Genomic DNA, 14,075 nt, shown 5'->3' with positions numbered 1-14,075 from the left:
CACAAATGTATGTTTCAGTCTGAGTCCTGCCTCTTATCCTACTCTTCTGGCCATCACAATCCTGGGTGAAGAGAGAGGACTTGGGAGAAAGCTGCGGAGAGGAAATGGTTAAGAAGCCGAGTCCTTCCTTTGCCCCCAAGGCAGAGTCTTTTTGATGTATGTGCTTGAGGTTGGCAGTGGATCAGCTTGCTCTGTGTTTTATGTTTCTCTGTTCTGCCTCTTTTGTCTTCAGCAGGAGGTGGAGATTATCCATCCCACCCAGCCATGGTCTGTGACAGGCTAGCACAGATGAAGTTGGGATCTCAGACTGAAAGTTCACTGCTTGGAGGTGCTGTGGAGAAGTTTGGCTGCTGCAGTTCTCAAGTGTAGTCTTCCTCATGAGCTGGGATTTCTTCACTCACAGGAAACCTCTCAGACAGCCATCAGCTGCTATACCTGGTAATGCCAAGTTATATCTCTTATTTATCTTTTTTACTAGCCTATCCTACACTCTGTTTATTCAGAACTGAAAAGGTTAATATTGAGCAATAAGTCTTGTCTTCTTTGATTTTGAGCATGATGTTGTCTGGAGTTTAATCTAAGGAAGTCATAATTATCAGATGATCTATCTTTAATTTCTTGTTAAGAAAAGTGAACTAATCTGATAATTGCTGTAATTAAGTCATCCCCTGTAGATAGATGTGGCTCTGGAGGTGTTGGCAAATAATAGAAGGGAGGCAAAGCGCTACATTCATTAAGCTCCAACTGGGAACCAGTTACACTTTGTTTCTGGCTCATTTGTAATTTTTTTTAGAGACTTCTTATGAATGAACGAGGCGTCGCCATCTTCACCCCATCTCCGCTATCACACAGGGAATAAGACATGATTAGACACATCTTGATTATGGGGCATATTTTTTTATTTAAAGAAACAGCTTCTTGAAATGTTCTTTAATATGTTTTCATGTAAAATACATGTATTGGACTTTTGCGTTTGTATTTTGTTGAAATCATTCTTCCATTTTTTTCAAATATTTCACCATTGCCCCAAACATCTAAAAGATTGGGGACAAAAAACACCAAAATGTACCAAACTCCGTGTACGAGGCGGACATCTTTGGACGATTTGCATTAATGTGTTGTGTTTTATTGTACATACAACAAATACTAGTATGTCACATTGTAGAAATGGGCATCATGGCTGCTGTGGATGTTGATAAGGTTTTATGACTGAGTTGGCACTGGAAGCTTTGGAAGTTTTTTGGATTGCAAGCTTCTTTGACCTCCAATGTATATTGTGTGTGAGATGTACCCTGGTGTGTTGTCCATCAGTAGAAAATGCAAATGCATGAGTTTACTTTGTCATGTGCAGAACTACTAAATTATTCATTTGCCACAATTATTGATGACATTACTATTTATACTTTTACATAGGACTGCAGGTGAACCTATTGTATTAGCCTATCTAAATCACTTTGTACTTAAGTCACATTGTACATTTTTATGTATACTAAAAATGCATATATTATGGATCATATTGTGTGTATTATATACTCTACCTATGAAGAGGAAAAGTATTTATCTGCTCGTCCACCAGCAGTCTCCGAAACTGGACAGGAGGAGGACAGGATTGCAATGGAAGTGAGCTCCAGCTGGCCACCAGAGGAAGCAAGGACCACGAATGAAAGAGAGGGTATCCAACAATCCAAAAATTAAAACTGAAAATGTATTTCACATATTAAAACTAATGATAAACATAAGGAAAAATTAGTCAGCTGACGCGTTTCGGATCAATAGAATCCCTTAGTCATATCATCCTATTGATCCGAAACGCGTCATCTGTCTTATAGTTTTTAAATACTTTTTTCTTATGTTCCTCATAGATTTTAAAAATGTGAAATTAATCTTCACTTTTAATTTTTGGATTGCTGTATACCCCCCCCTTTTCTTTCATACTCTTCATGCATATGCTTGAAAGACATAGGGGTTATATTATGATCGATCTGTCGAGAATGTTTTGCAATGATCCATTGACTGATCAATTTGTAGTAGTTTGCATGTTTTGTATAGTTTATCCTATAGTGTGTCGTGTATAGCAATAGATGGCGTAACATGTTAATACAGGGTATATGGTGTTTTAGCATGAAGGTACAGTATTGATATAATAGTAACACATTTAGAGCTTTATTAGTGTTTTGAGTGGATAATACTGGTAGTAGAGAGTACCTGATTGCACCACATTCCATTTGTGCTCCAGACATACTCGTCCCACGGGGAGCTGCTTTCTCATACAGCTCTGCGCTGGAGTAAGACATATAAATAGCCATGTGAACACGGTTTAACCCGAAATGAACGTGATTCCCAGAGTCACAATCCAAATATTTAGTTTGTGCTTTACAACACAGTCTTCAGGACAGGGCAAAGGAGAGTAATAAAACAGCCTTAACGTGCTCCTTGTGGGATTCTGGACATTGGAGCCCTCCTTGGTCTTCCCTCTTGTGCGATTGGTGTAATGGTGACACACAGCGCAGGCTGTATATGGAAGTGTTTGATTTACAAGTGGTTCTATGTGAAGAATAAATATTTACATCCATCTAAATATCTTTCTTTATAAACAGGAATTTGCTGCAACAGAAATATTGAAAAGCACTAGTCAAGTATTATGGTTCCTATCATCTTGTAAGATACTTGCAACAAGACACGTGAAACAATGTGTTCAGAAGAAAATGGTTGAGATTTTATTACCTACTATATGGGTAGTAAATAAGGTCTATAGTGATGTAATCAACAGTTATACTCACATCAGTCACAGCACAGTCATAGACTGGAGTCATAGTAATTGTAATTGTAACTTTGTTAGAATGAACTCTTCGTGGGTCCAGGAGAATATTCATTGCATTTAATAAAGTGCTGAAATCCATATAGTGTTATTATAAACAATTTGTAACAAGAGAAATATGGGATATATGTGGTCCCAGTCATTAGATGACCAATATATAAAAAGTCACATACAAACTTCTTGCAAAATTTAGAAAACCTTTTTATTAGAATAGTTACAACAAGAAGTAAAATACAACGTGTAAAATCTCATAAGGGGTAATCAAGTAGACATAGGGAGTCCCTGAAGAAAAGCTATAGGGCAAAAAACAAAAATGGGCGAGAACATTACTCCAAAATTAATGGATGTCATTTAGTATAATGTGATGTGGCAGACTGTCAAAAAAGCCTCATGCATAACTGTAAGGCAAAATTTATCATGTATATATACAGAGGGGCACAATATTTTAAATTGACGTTCACATATGATGTATAGGTGTAACCCACACATAAATCATAATTGTCATACCTCTAAGCCCATCCATATATAACATACCAAAATGCTGCCTTTAAACAGACAAGCCACATATAGAAAAGATCAACTCACCCATGATAGTCAGATGCCCTAAGTAACGTGCCCCGACGCACAGGTTTGGTAGTCTTCCTCGGAGGGGGCCTCTCCTGTTTTATTTGTTATTACAAACAGCAACATTTTATATCAGGCTAGCTCATGCACATAATAGGACCATATAGTATGTATAACAGGACAGCACATTGGTTCAGTATGTAGCACTGAAGCCTACATTTTTAAGGAGTTTTTTTTATATTCTCCCCGTGTTTGTGTGAGTTTCTTTTGGGTTCTCCGGTTTTCTCTCACAATCCAAAGGCATACTGATAGGGAATTTAGATTGTGAGCCTCAATGGGGACAGTGATGATAATGTCTGTAAAGTGCTGTGGAAATTAATTTTGCTATAGCATTTGAGTAATATAAATAAATATAATATATATTCACTTATACCAATGTTAAAACCTTGAGTTGAAAGGGATGATGTATAGAATAGTCACCATGTATTGGGCTGACACAGGTTGCAATAATTTTGAAGTGCTACAAAATCCCTTTCAATATTTTGCGTTATGTATAGAGACAAGCAAACCTGAAAAGCTAGGTTCAGTGTTCATACCGAACATCGATATTACTAAAAAGGCAGTGTTCGAGTTCAGAGATCGGGTGCTTCACCCATACTAACCACTCGATCGAGCTGTGCTGTGCTCGGGTACACTCGGTGCTCAGCCCAGTGCGAGCCACTTACAGTGTTTGAAAGGCTTGCACTTGGAGTAACAAGAGCATGATCGGATGTGGTGTGTACAAAAAAAAAATGGAAACACCCTGTCCTCCCTCCCCCGGAAGTGATCTGTTTATGGCCCAAACTGCCCAATTAGTGAATTCTAATGGGGTTCAGGTCCAGGTCCACCAAACCGAACTCTATTTAAAGACCCGCTGAACCCCAAATTTCCACCGGTCCACTCATCTCTACTTATGTACCTATAGATTCCTTACCACTTTGGTTATAAAGTTTCAGAAATAAAAAGGTTAGAGTGAAGAATAATACAAAGATTAGTAGTCAAATTAGGGACAATTCTACAAGTGTTGTCTCTGCTCAATCACTATATCTAATACTATATATATCTAATACTCAGTAAAATATTCCTCTAGTGATTTATTACAACCATATAAGTTGTGAGATCTATTTACCTAGACTGCTGCTTATAGTGATTGTGCTCCTTAGTCATGTCCTTGGCTCAGAACATTTAACCTTACATAGAGTTCAATGTTCTACAACAAAACCTTAAGTGACCCATCATTAGATATCTAAGTACAGGCTCTAAGGGTACCTTCACACTTAGCGATGCAGCAGCGATCCGACCAGCGATCTGACCTGGTCAGGATCGCTGCTGCATCGCTACATGGTCGCTGGTGAGCTGTCAAACAGGCAGATCTCACCAGCGACCAGTGAACAGCCCCCAGCCAGCAGCGACGTGCAAGCGACGCTGCGCTTGCACGGAGCCGCCGTCTGGAAGCTGCGGAGACTGGTAACTAAGGTAAACATCGGGTATGGTTACCCGATGTTTACATTAGTTACCAGTGTGAGCAGGGAGCAGGGAGCCGCGCACACTGAGCGCTGGCTCCTTGCTCTCCTAGCTACAGTACACATCGGGTTAATTAACCCGATGTGTAATGCAGCTACATGTGCAGAGAGCAGGGAGCCGCGCACACTGCTTAGCGCTGGCTCCTTGCTCTCCTAGCTGCTGTACACATCGGGTTAATTAACCCGATGTGTACAGCAGCTACATGTGCAGAGAGCCGGAGCCGGCACTGGCAGCGTGAGAGCTGCAGAGGCTGGTAACTAAGGTAAATATCGGGTAACCACCTTGGTTACCCGATGTTTATCTTGGATACAGCTTACCTCAGCTGTCAAACGCCGGGTCCTGCTCCCTGCTCGCTTCATTTGTCGCTCTCTCGCTGTCACACACAGCGATCTGTGTGTCACAGCAGGAGAGCGGCTTTGAAGAAAACGAACCAGGGCTGTGTGTAACGAGCAGCGATCTCGCAGCAGGGGCCAGATCGCTGCTCATTGTCACACACAGCGAGATCGCTAATGAGGTCACTGCTGCGTCACAAAAAGCGTGACTCAGCAGCGATCTCGGCAGCGAGCTCGCTGTGTGTGAAGCACCCCTAAGTACAGAACCTTATATGACCCATCATTAGATATTAAGTACAGGCTCTTTGGGATTTAACAAGATAGTAATCACTGTCTATAACTAACGTCTCTTCCCAACAGTAGATATTTGACATTGATATAATATGTTTGGTTCCTTGATAATTCCCTATATAGTATAAAATACATCTCAGACCTAATTGTGGGCATAAGACAGAGATAATGGAGCTGAAGGTTGATGGTTTTCATACTAGAGGCAGTAATCAATCTGTATTATAGAACTTTACAATTGTTTCTACCCGGAAAGCTTCCACTGAACACTTTCACGTGATAATGTAAAGCATGGAATGCATGTACGATTTATTTAGGCTAAATTTTGGGCTGAAGTCATTGTCTATAAGACTAGTACAACATCCAAATAATGAGCACAGAAAAGCTATCACAGCAATAAACTGTAAACAGATGTCAGAGAAATGATATGTGATTGATTGGGGTTAATCCGGTAAAGTGGTTTGGAGCAGAACTATGGCAGCGCAGAGTAAGTGCAGGAAGGCTATGTTCTACGTGGAACATGTTCTCATTATTACAGTATAAAAGGGATGTCTCATCGAAATGACTTCTCTTTATATGTCGTATTAGGGCATATACTGTAGATGTCATTAAGGGAAAGGGGAGGTCCCCAGTTTAGATCATCTTTCTGAACCATAGAAGAAAGCAGTGGATAGATAGCATCTTCTGCAGAAATGGTCAATTTAAAGGGAATTTGTCACTACATTTAACCTATCTAAACTATTAATATGGACATACAGTTTATAAAATGCTGAAATAAGACATATCTTTATGCCTCATATCAGATACCTAGTTGTTGAAATATCATCTTTTATCACTTTATGTAAATGAGCTCTTCCAGGCTATGGGGCGGATGCTGCCTGGAAGATAATCTCTGCCTCCAAAACTTATTTTAAATAAAAGGGGCATTACCAGTGTGATGTGTCTCACTGCAGAGCTGTATGTGGTTATAACTGACACCTCTGCAGGTTCCCCTTCTCTTCAGCCTCCATCTCACAGGCAGACAGGGTTGTAATAAAGCAGAGCTCAGGGAGCTGCAAAAAATGTGTTTGCAAGAAGTCAAATTTGATTTCTTCTGTTCCGTGTCAGTTACTTTTCTTACACTGTTAATGCCCCTTCTGTTGAAAGTAATCTCTGGAGGTGGAGTTATCATCCAGGCAGCATCCGCCCCATAGCCTGGAAGAGCTAATTTATATAAAGTGTTAAAACTGGTATGACATTTTTCAGCATTCTGTAACCTGTATGTCCGTATTAACAGTTTCAAAAAGGTCAAAGTCGTGACTGATTCCTTTTAATGAACAGGATTAAATATAACATTTGCCGAGGAGAAATCTTAATCTAAAAAGTGCTTCTCAAGATGAAAAAAAAGGTTGTAATATAAGTATAATACTTTAAAACATTTGTAAAACTGTCTTTTTTTCACTTTTTGAATCTGCAACTCACTATAAAGCCCCATTAAATAGCGTGGAGAGTCTCTATACACCCATATTAAGGAGACGGTGCCTCCATGTCGGGTTCTTCTCTGGAAGCACGGATATACAATACGTCATGCTAACATACCACAATTTTTTTTCATGAATTCTTAATAAATCTAAATATGAGAAAAACCTTCCATGTGCATCTGTGTAAAATTGGAAGCACATGGAGGTACAGTAGAGGTCTACACCTAACTATGAACAGCATAGCGTAGATCCATACAGCAAAATCATATGGGAGGAGGTGAATATACTGGGGGGTGTACATGTGGCACAGTGCCTATTATTATGATAAGTGGGTAGGTAGACGTGGCCAAAACAATCACCAGACCTTACCCATATGGACTTTTTCTTTTGGGGAGTTAACAAAGATTAGGTAGATTCATGAAACCCATGCACAGTTGTTAACTTGATTATAAAGAAACTATTATGTAAACTGTATAGCTACTTCTTTATACATGTATTAACATACGCTTTATCCACTTAGGCAGCATATGTATAGAGGTCTATATGGACACGTTCAATGTGGTGCCAGGAGCCCACAAGTAAGGGCTAAGGACACACGGCGAGTAAAACTGCTCAAGTGGAATGAGATAAAAAAAATCCCATTCCACTCAGACCCATGTTACTCTATGGGGCCATTCCCATATGCAATTATGTTCTCAGCCCTAACTGGACCGAGAAAACAGTCGCAGCATGCTGTTGGTGGAATCTGATTCGTTTTCACTCGCATCCATACAAATCTATGGGTGCGAGAGAAACATCGCACTTCACTCGAATGACACCAGACTGCAGTGCGATAATCACATCAGCTAGCAATGGAGGAGATGGGGAGATTAATCCCTCCCTCTCCTCCGCAGCTATGATCCGATCGCAGGATCTGATCACAGTGGTAAGACGCTCGGCTCACGCTGGCAGCACAGTGAGAGCTGAGGGTCACTAGTATATCGCACCCAATGCACCCGCATCAAATGCCATATGCTCAAGTGGCCCCAGCGTAACATTGACTCTGAGGGTCACTGTTCAGCTACAAACAAATATATTACCCTCATTCACAAATTGACCTATACGTCTATAAACTGGCAGGTTTGGTGAATGATGAGATGCTGCTTATATCTGTACATAGTGAATCAAGTGCATGGTGCCATGTACTGTTTATATAAGGGGTATTGGACTTTTGCCTGCATAGAGGTCTACCGAGGTTTCACCGAGTCTGGACACATCTCTCACCCTCTATGCCAGCTGTTATGGCATATTTTTTCAATATCCGTTAAAAAAAATATTTATATGTGATTTTTTTTTTAGCTGGAGTAGCTGGTGAAGAGAATAATGATTGTACATGCATAATTTTAATAAACTTTACTTACGCTTTTGTATCCATACTATGGGCTGTAGACATGTATTCCTTGTAATCTTTATGATTCATTTTAGTTTCTCAGTGTGTAAAAAATGTTGTCCATCTGTGATTTTTGGATCAGTTGCCTAGAAAAAAAATCAGGCTGGCAACTCCGATGTGTGGATCAGCATATATAAACATGAATGTGGGGTGCATCCAAGGGGTGTAATTAGGCTTCTTAATTGTGATAGGTTAATAATTATTTTGGCCTGTTCTTTACTTGTAGTCATGTATATAACATACATGTGTTTTCTGTTCCAGGTAAGCAGATAGAGGCCCCCCTCGAAGTGACTCCCTGTGGGATTGTGGACAATAAAGAAACATGGGCTGTGTAGGCCTGAGAGTTATTGTGCTGCTGGCATTGACCGGACTTGCTATCAGTAAAAATGCTGGGGATTACTTGCACAATCGGACTGACACCACAGCTGAATTCACAATGAACAGGACCTTTCCTCAGCGTTCATTGAGACCAAACAGTACCTTTATCTCGTGTCCTCAGAGGAGTAAATTCAGCTATGTCTTCAAGTACATAAACACCACATTATCGTGTGCTATTTTCATCATCGGGATGGTTGGGAATGCAACTCTTCTCAGAATAATCTACCAGAACAAGTGCATGAGGAATGGACCTAATGCTCTGATAGCCAGCCTGGCACTCGGAGACCTTATCTACATTGTCATTGACATTCCCATTGTTGTCTTTAAGGTAAGCGAGATCTTTAGTCTTTAATCTCTTCTCAGTCATGGTTCCCAGTAGGAGCTTTCTTGCTTGTTTATACAATTTCATACATAAAGAGTTGTAAAAAATTGTTATGGGTTTATTTACCCTGACCAATTGTCAGGAATGAGCATTCCTAGGAACACTTATTTCCTAATTATCAGTCCTTCTAAACAGACTGCCAATCACCTGATAAGCGAACAAAATGCTCATTCAAGAAATGGTTTCTAAATTTGCTTAAAAATCAGCATATCGGCAACATATAATCTTAATAGGATATGTGCTGCTGAAAACCATGACATTGTATGCGCACCAAACAATCATATTATCAAAGTATGATTGGCTTGTTTAAAAAGGACACTAAACGACCAATCTTCAGATTTATGTAGCCAACCAGTTGTCATTTAACAAGGATGGGACAATGAAAAACACACATGTAACACTCGCCACTGGAGATGCTAAAGCAGCACAAAGAGAGGACCCACTGGACTACAGGGGGATGGAGGCCTTACCCTTTAGTGGGAGGGGCTTGATTGACTAAGCGCCCACCAAGAGGTAGACGGTAGGTGCCAGTCCCAGGCCAGAGACTGTTACTGTTGCAGCTGAGCACTAGGGCAGAGTATCTAGTATAGACAGGGACCACCAGGATGGCTGAGGCAGACAGCACTGCCAGGACGGACAGAAAGAGTCACTAGTAAAGCTGGGACCACCAGAGTAACTGAGACAAATGGCACGGCCAAGACGCACAGACAGAGTCACTAGTAAAGCTGCAACCAGTGGAGTAGCTGAGGCAGATAGTACGGCAGGGATGGATGTACACAGTCACTAGTAAAGCTGGGGCACCTTGGGTAACTGAGGCAGATGGCACGACCAGGGTGGACGCATTCACAAGTAAAGCTGTGGCCACCGGGGTAGCTGAAGCACAAGGCACAGTTAGGATGGACAGACACCATGGTACAAACGGGACTAGGAGAAAGGCAAGGACACGGTACACATTAACAGGAAGCATAGTGGACAAGAGGACCTGACAACTGGCTGCCTAGGGAACAAACCACTAACTAAATGCATTGATCAGTCACTTCCCCTAGTGGGAGAGTGCCTTAAATACCCAGTGCCTCTCAGTGATAGGCTGAGAGGCTCTTCCACGAAATGGTGCTCTGGCCCTTTAAGAGAAGGGCAGTGGTGGACGTACTCACCCTAGAAGCACTCTCAGAGGACCTGTGCGGCGCGGGGAAGCAGTGAACGCCCACGTGGAGGAAAGCTGAGTAGGGGGTGCAGACCGGCCATGGCGGTGACTGAGGGAGCATCCCTGAGGGAAGGAATGCGAGCAGTGCAGGGACGCGAGCGCTACAACACCCTTAGTTAGCTGACTGTTGGATTCTTAAAAATATAGCAGGACATCTCTGAGATCTCCTCTAGTTGTGTCACACAAAGTTTGTTCTCATAGTTCGTTCTCATCTATTTTCAATGAAGAACTCTGTATCTTAGACGTGTGACTCACATCTGAATTGAGTTGCATCACCCGCCACGACATGCCGCTTTCCGTACAGGAGCGTACAGCTGCATGTATTTCTATATAGGCCATGCCGGGTGATACCACTCAATTCTTGCGTGAGTCACACTCGAGTCACTCACAAGTGTGACTCTGGCCTTAGTAGAAAACTTCTTTTTGTCTGGAAGTCATCACAGTGATCAACTGTTATCTTCAGGATTATCTACCACTACAGTACATAAATAACTGATTTTCAGAGAACCTCTGGCCAGACAAACTATGTGGCATTGCATAAAGGCTGCTTTACATGTGTCGATTTCTCGTGCGATCGCATTTGCGATCGCACCCGCCCCCTTCGTTTGTACGGCACGGGCAATTTCTAGCCTGTGTTGCACAATGCTGTAACCCCCCATCACACGTACTTACCTTCCAAACAACCTCGCTGTGGGCGGCAAACATCCACTTCTTGAAGGCGGAGGGACATTCGGCTACACAGCGACGGAACACAGCAGCCGGCCAATAGAAGCGGAGGGGCTGTGATGAGCGGGACGTAAACATCCCGCCCACCTCCTTCCTTCAGCATTGCCGGCGGGACGCAGGTAAGCTGCAGTTCATTGTTCCCGAGGTGTCTCACGGAGCGATGTGTACTGCCTCGGGAACAATGAACAACTGGACGTTTGATTTTTAGAAAATGAGCGACGTGTCAACGATGAACGAGAAAGTGAGTATTTCTGCTCGATCACCGTCGCACGTAGCTTTCACACGCTACGATATCACTAATGATGCCGGATGTGCGTCACTTACGACGTGACCCCGCCGACATCTCGTTAGATATATCGTAGCGTGTAAAGCCCGCTTAACAGCCATTAAGGTACATCTCCATGTAAAGGCAAAGAGCAGTCTTCCTTTCTATGTTGGAGACCTCTTTTTTATATGACATTCATAGGACATACAGTATGAACAGAAGTTATCTTCATAAGACATCCCATTTAATATTTTATTTATTTTTATTATTAAAATATGAGCCCACAATACTACTGGACAGCACTTTATAGAGGACAGGGAAACTAGTATAAGCATTCCTTGAATGATAGTCATGAAAGGCTGCGTAGCTAGGAAATTCATGGCTATTGTCCATGGCTCTGTATACTAAACACTTTACAGCCTCTCACCTTTACTCTGAGTATCGGCTCTAGCGGCCCCCCTTTTGAATGCTAGAACCATCACCAGGGTGCAGTGCAACAGTCCAGGGCACTTGAGTGGCCACCTCCTGGGCATTACATATGAGAATGCCATCTTCTGAGCTTTACACATGCTGGGGCTACCAATTGGGCACTACACATAAGGGGGCAACCTCCTACGCACTACACTACACCTCCTGGGGACTATACATTAAGAGGCCACCTACGTGGCACTACACATATAGGAGCTACCTACTGGGCAGTTCACATGTGGAGGCCACTTCTTGGGCAGTACACATAAAGAGACCACCTCCTGGGCACTACACATGAGGGAGCCACTTTTTTGACACTACACATAAGGGGGCCACCTCCTTGAGACTACACATAAGGGGGCCACCTCCTTGGCACTACACGTGTGTGCCACCTACTGGGCACTACACATAAGGAGGCCACTTCCTTGGCACTACACATGTGGGTGCCACCTCCTGGGTAGAGATGAGCGAACCGGTCCCGGTTCGGCTCGAGGTCGGTTCGCCGAACGGGGTTCCCGTTCGAGTTCGGTTCGTCGAACGTTCGACGAACCAAACTCGAACGTATAGGCTATAATGGGAGGCAATCACAAACACATAAAAATGCATTATAAATGTACACAAACAGTTAATAAACATTGCCATAACACTTACCGGTCCTCGCGATCCCTCCTGCACTCTGTCTCCTGCCGCTATTCCATCCGATGATCGCTGAATCCTCCCGGTGACCTGCACTGCCAGCAGAGATGCAGGACCTATCGTGACGTCAAAATAGCCATGTGACCAGTCACGTGGCTATTATCTCATTGGCTACAGACTGGTCACATGACTATGACACGTCATGTAGGACCTGAGAGTGCATCTCTCCGGTACACGGTGCACATATGTGTATCGCCGTGTACCGGCGACATGCTCTAGCACACGGTCGACTCCCTGCTCCGTTAGGGACCGGCTGACACAGCCGGTCAATAACGGAGATCACCGTTGCCATAGCAACGCAGTTAGTGGTGACGTCACCGCTAACCGCGGCTCCGAGAGCACCGTTGCTATGGTAACGCGTCTGTCAGCGTTACCGCTGTTACCGCTGACAGCCAGCACTGATCACTCACGGAGTGAAGGCTGCACGCTGCTTCCCGATTGTAGTGAGGATTGTAGTGAGGATGAGGTTCCCCAGCCCCAAGTGATGAGCTGGTGAACCTCATCCTCACTACAATCGTCACTACTACTACACTAGAAAGAAAGAAGACAGAAGAGCAGGATCGTGGAGGGCTGACAGGGGGTAATAAAGATGGAGTCTCTAATGTGTCTGTGTATTTATTTCTATTAAAGTATTTTTTCTCTGTGTGGTGTTTTTTTTAACCCCTTATTGGAGATTCTTAATGGCCGGGTCAAACGTGCCTGACATTAAGAATCTCTGGCTTAATACTGGCTAGTAAAACAAATCCAGTATTAACTCATGATTACCCAACAAGCCACCCGGCTCCAGGGCTGTTGGAAGAGTTGTATACAGCGCCAGATGATGGCGCTTCTATGAGAGCGCCATTTTCTGGGACGGCTGCGGACTGAAATCCGCAGCAGAGGCGCCCAGAAACCTCGGGCTAACCTGTGCTGCGGATTCCAATCCCCAGCTGCCTAGTTGTACCCGGCTGGACACAAAAATGGAGCGAAGCCCACGTCATTTGTTTTTTAATTATTTCATGAAATAAGTGAAATAATTAAAATAAACGGGCTTCCCTATATTTTTGGTTCCCAGCCGGGTACAAATAGGCAACTGGGGGTTGGAGGCAGCCCGTGGCTGCCTGCTGTACCTGGCTAGCATACAAAAATATGGCGAAACCCACGTCATTTTTTTGGTGGGCAAAAAAATTCTGCATACAGTCCTGGATGGAGTATGCTGAGCCTTGTAGTTCTGCAGCTGCTGTCTGCTCTTCTCCATACAGATAGACAGCAGCTGCAGAACTACAAGGCTCAGCATACTCCATCCAGGACTGTATGCAGAAGTTTTTTGCCCCCTGAAAAAATTATGTGGGCTTCGCCATATTTTAGTATGCTAGCCAGGTACAGCAGGCAGCCACGGGCTGCCTCCAACCCCCAGTTGCCTATTTGTACCCGGCTGGGAACCAAAAATATAGGGAAGCCCGTTTTTTTTAATTATTTCACTTATTTCATGAAATAATTAAAAAACAAATGACGTGGGCTTC

The 14,075-nt window shown here is 43.1% G+C and overlaps 1 protein-coding gene across 1 annotated transcript in view; it reads left to right on the top strand.

The window, feature by feature from the left end:
- The first annotated feature begins 253 nt into the window (after nt 1–253).
- Nucleotides 254–14,075, top strand: part of EDNRA (endothelin receptor type A) — a 93,929-nt gene continuing 80,107 nt past the window's right edge. Inside the window, exons 1-2 of the mRNA XM_075348046.1 lie at nt 254–438; nt 8,716–9,160. Of these exons, the coding sequence (XP_075204161.1) occupies nt 8,777–9,160 (384 nt within the window). The 5' untranslated portion in view covers nt 254–438; nt 8,716–8,776. The remainder of the gene's footprint in view (nt 439–8,715; nt 9,161–14,075) is intronic.

This window comes from Anomaloglossus baeobatrachus, chromosome 1 (genome assembly GCF_048569485.1).
Source record: "Anomaloglossus baeobatrachus isolate aAnoBae1 chromosome 1, aAnoBae1.hap1, whole genome shotgun sequence".
NCBI classification, from domain to species: Eukaryota; Metazoa; Chordata; class Amphibia; order Anura; family Aromobatidae; genus Anomaloglossus; species Anomaloglossus baeobatrachus.
The sequence above is the reverse complement of the archived record's forward strand: the minus strand, read 5'-3'. Positions and strand labels throughout refer to the sequence as shown.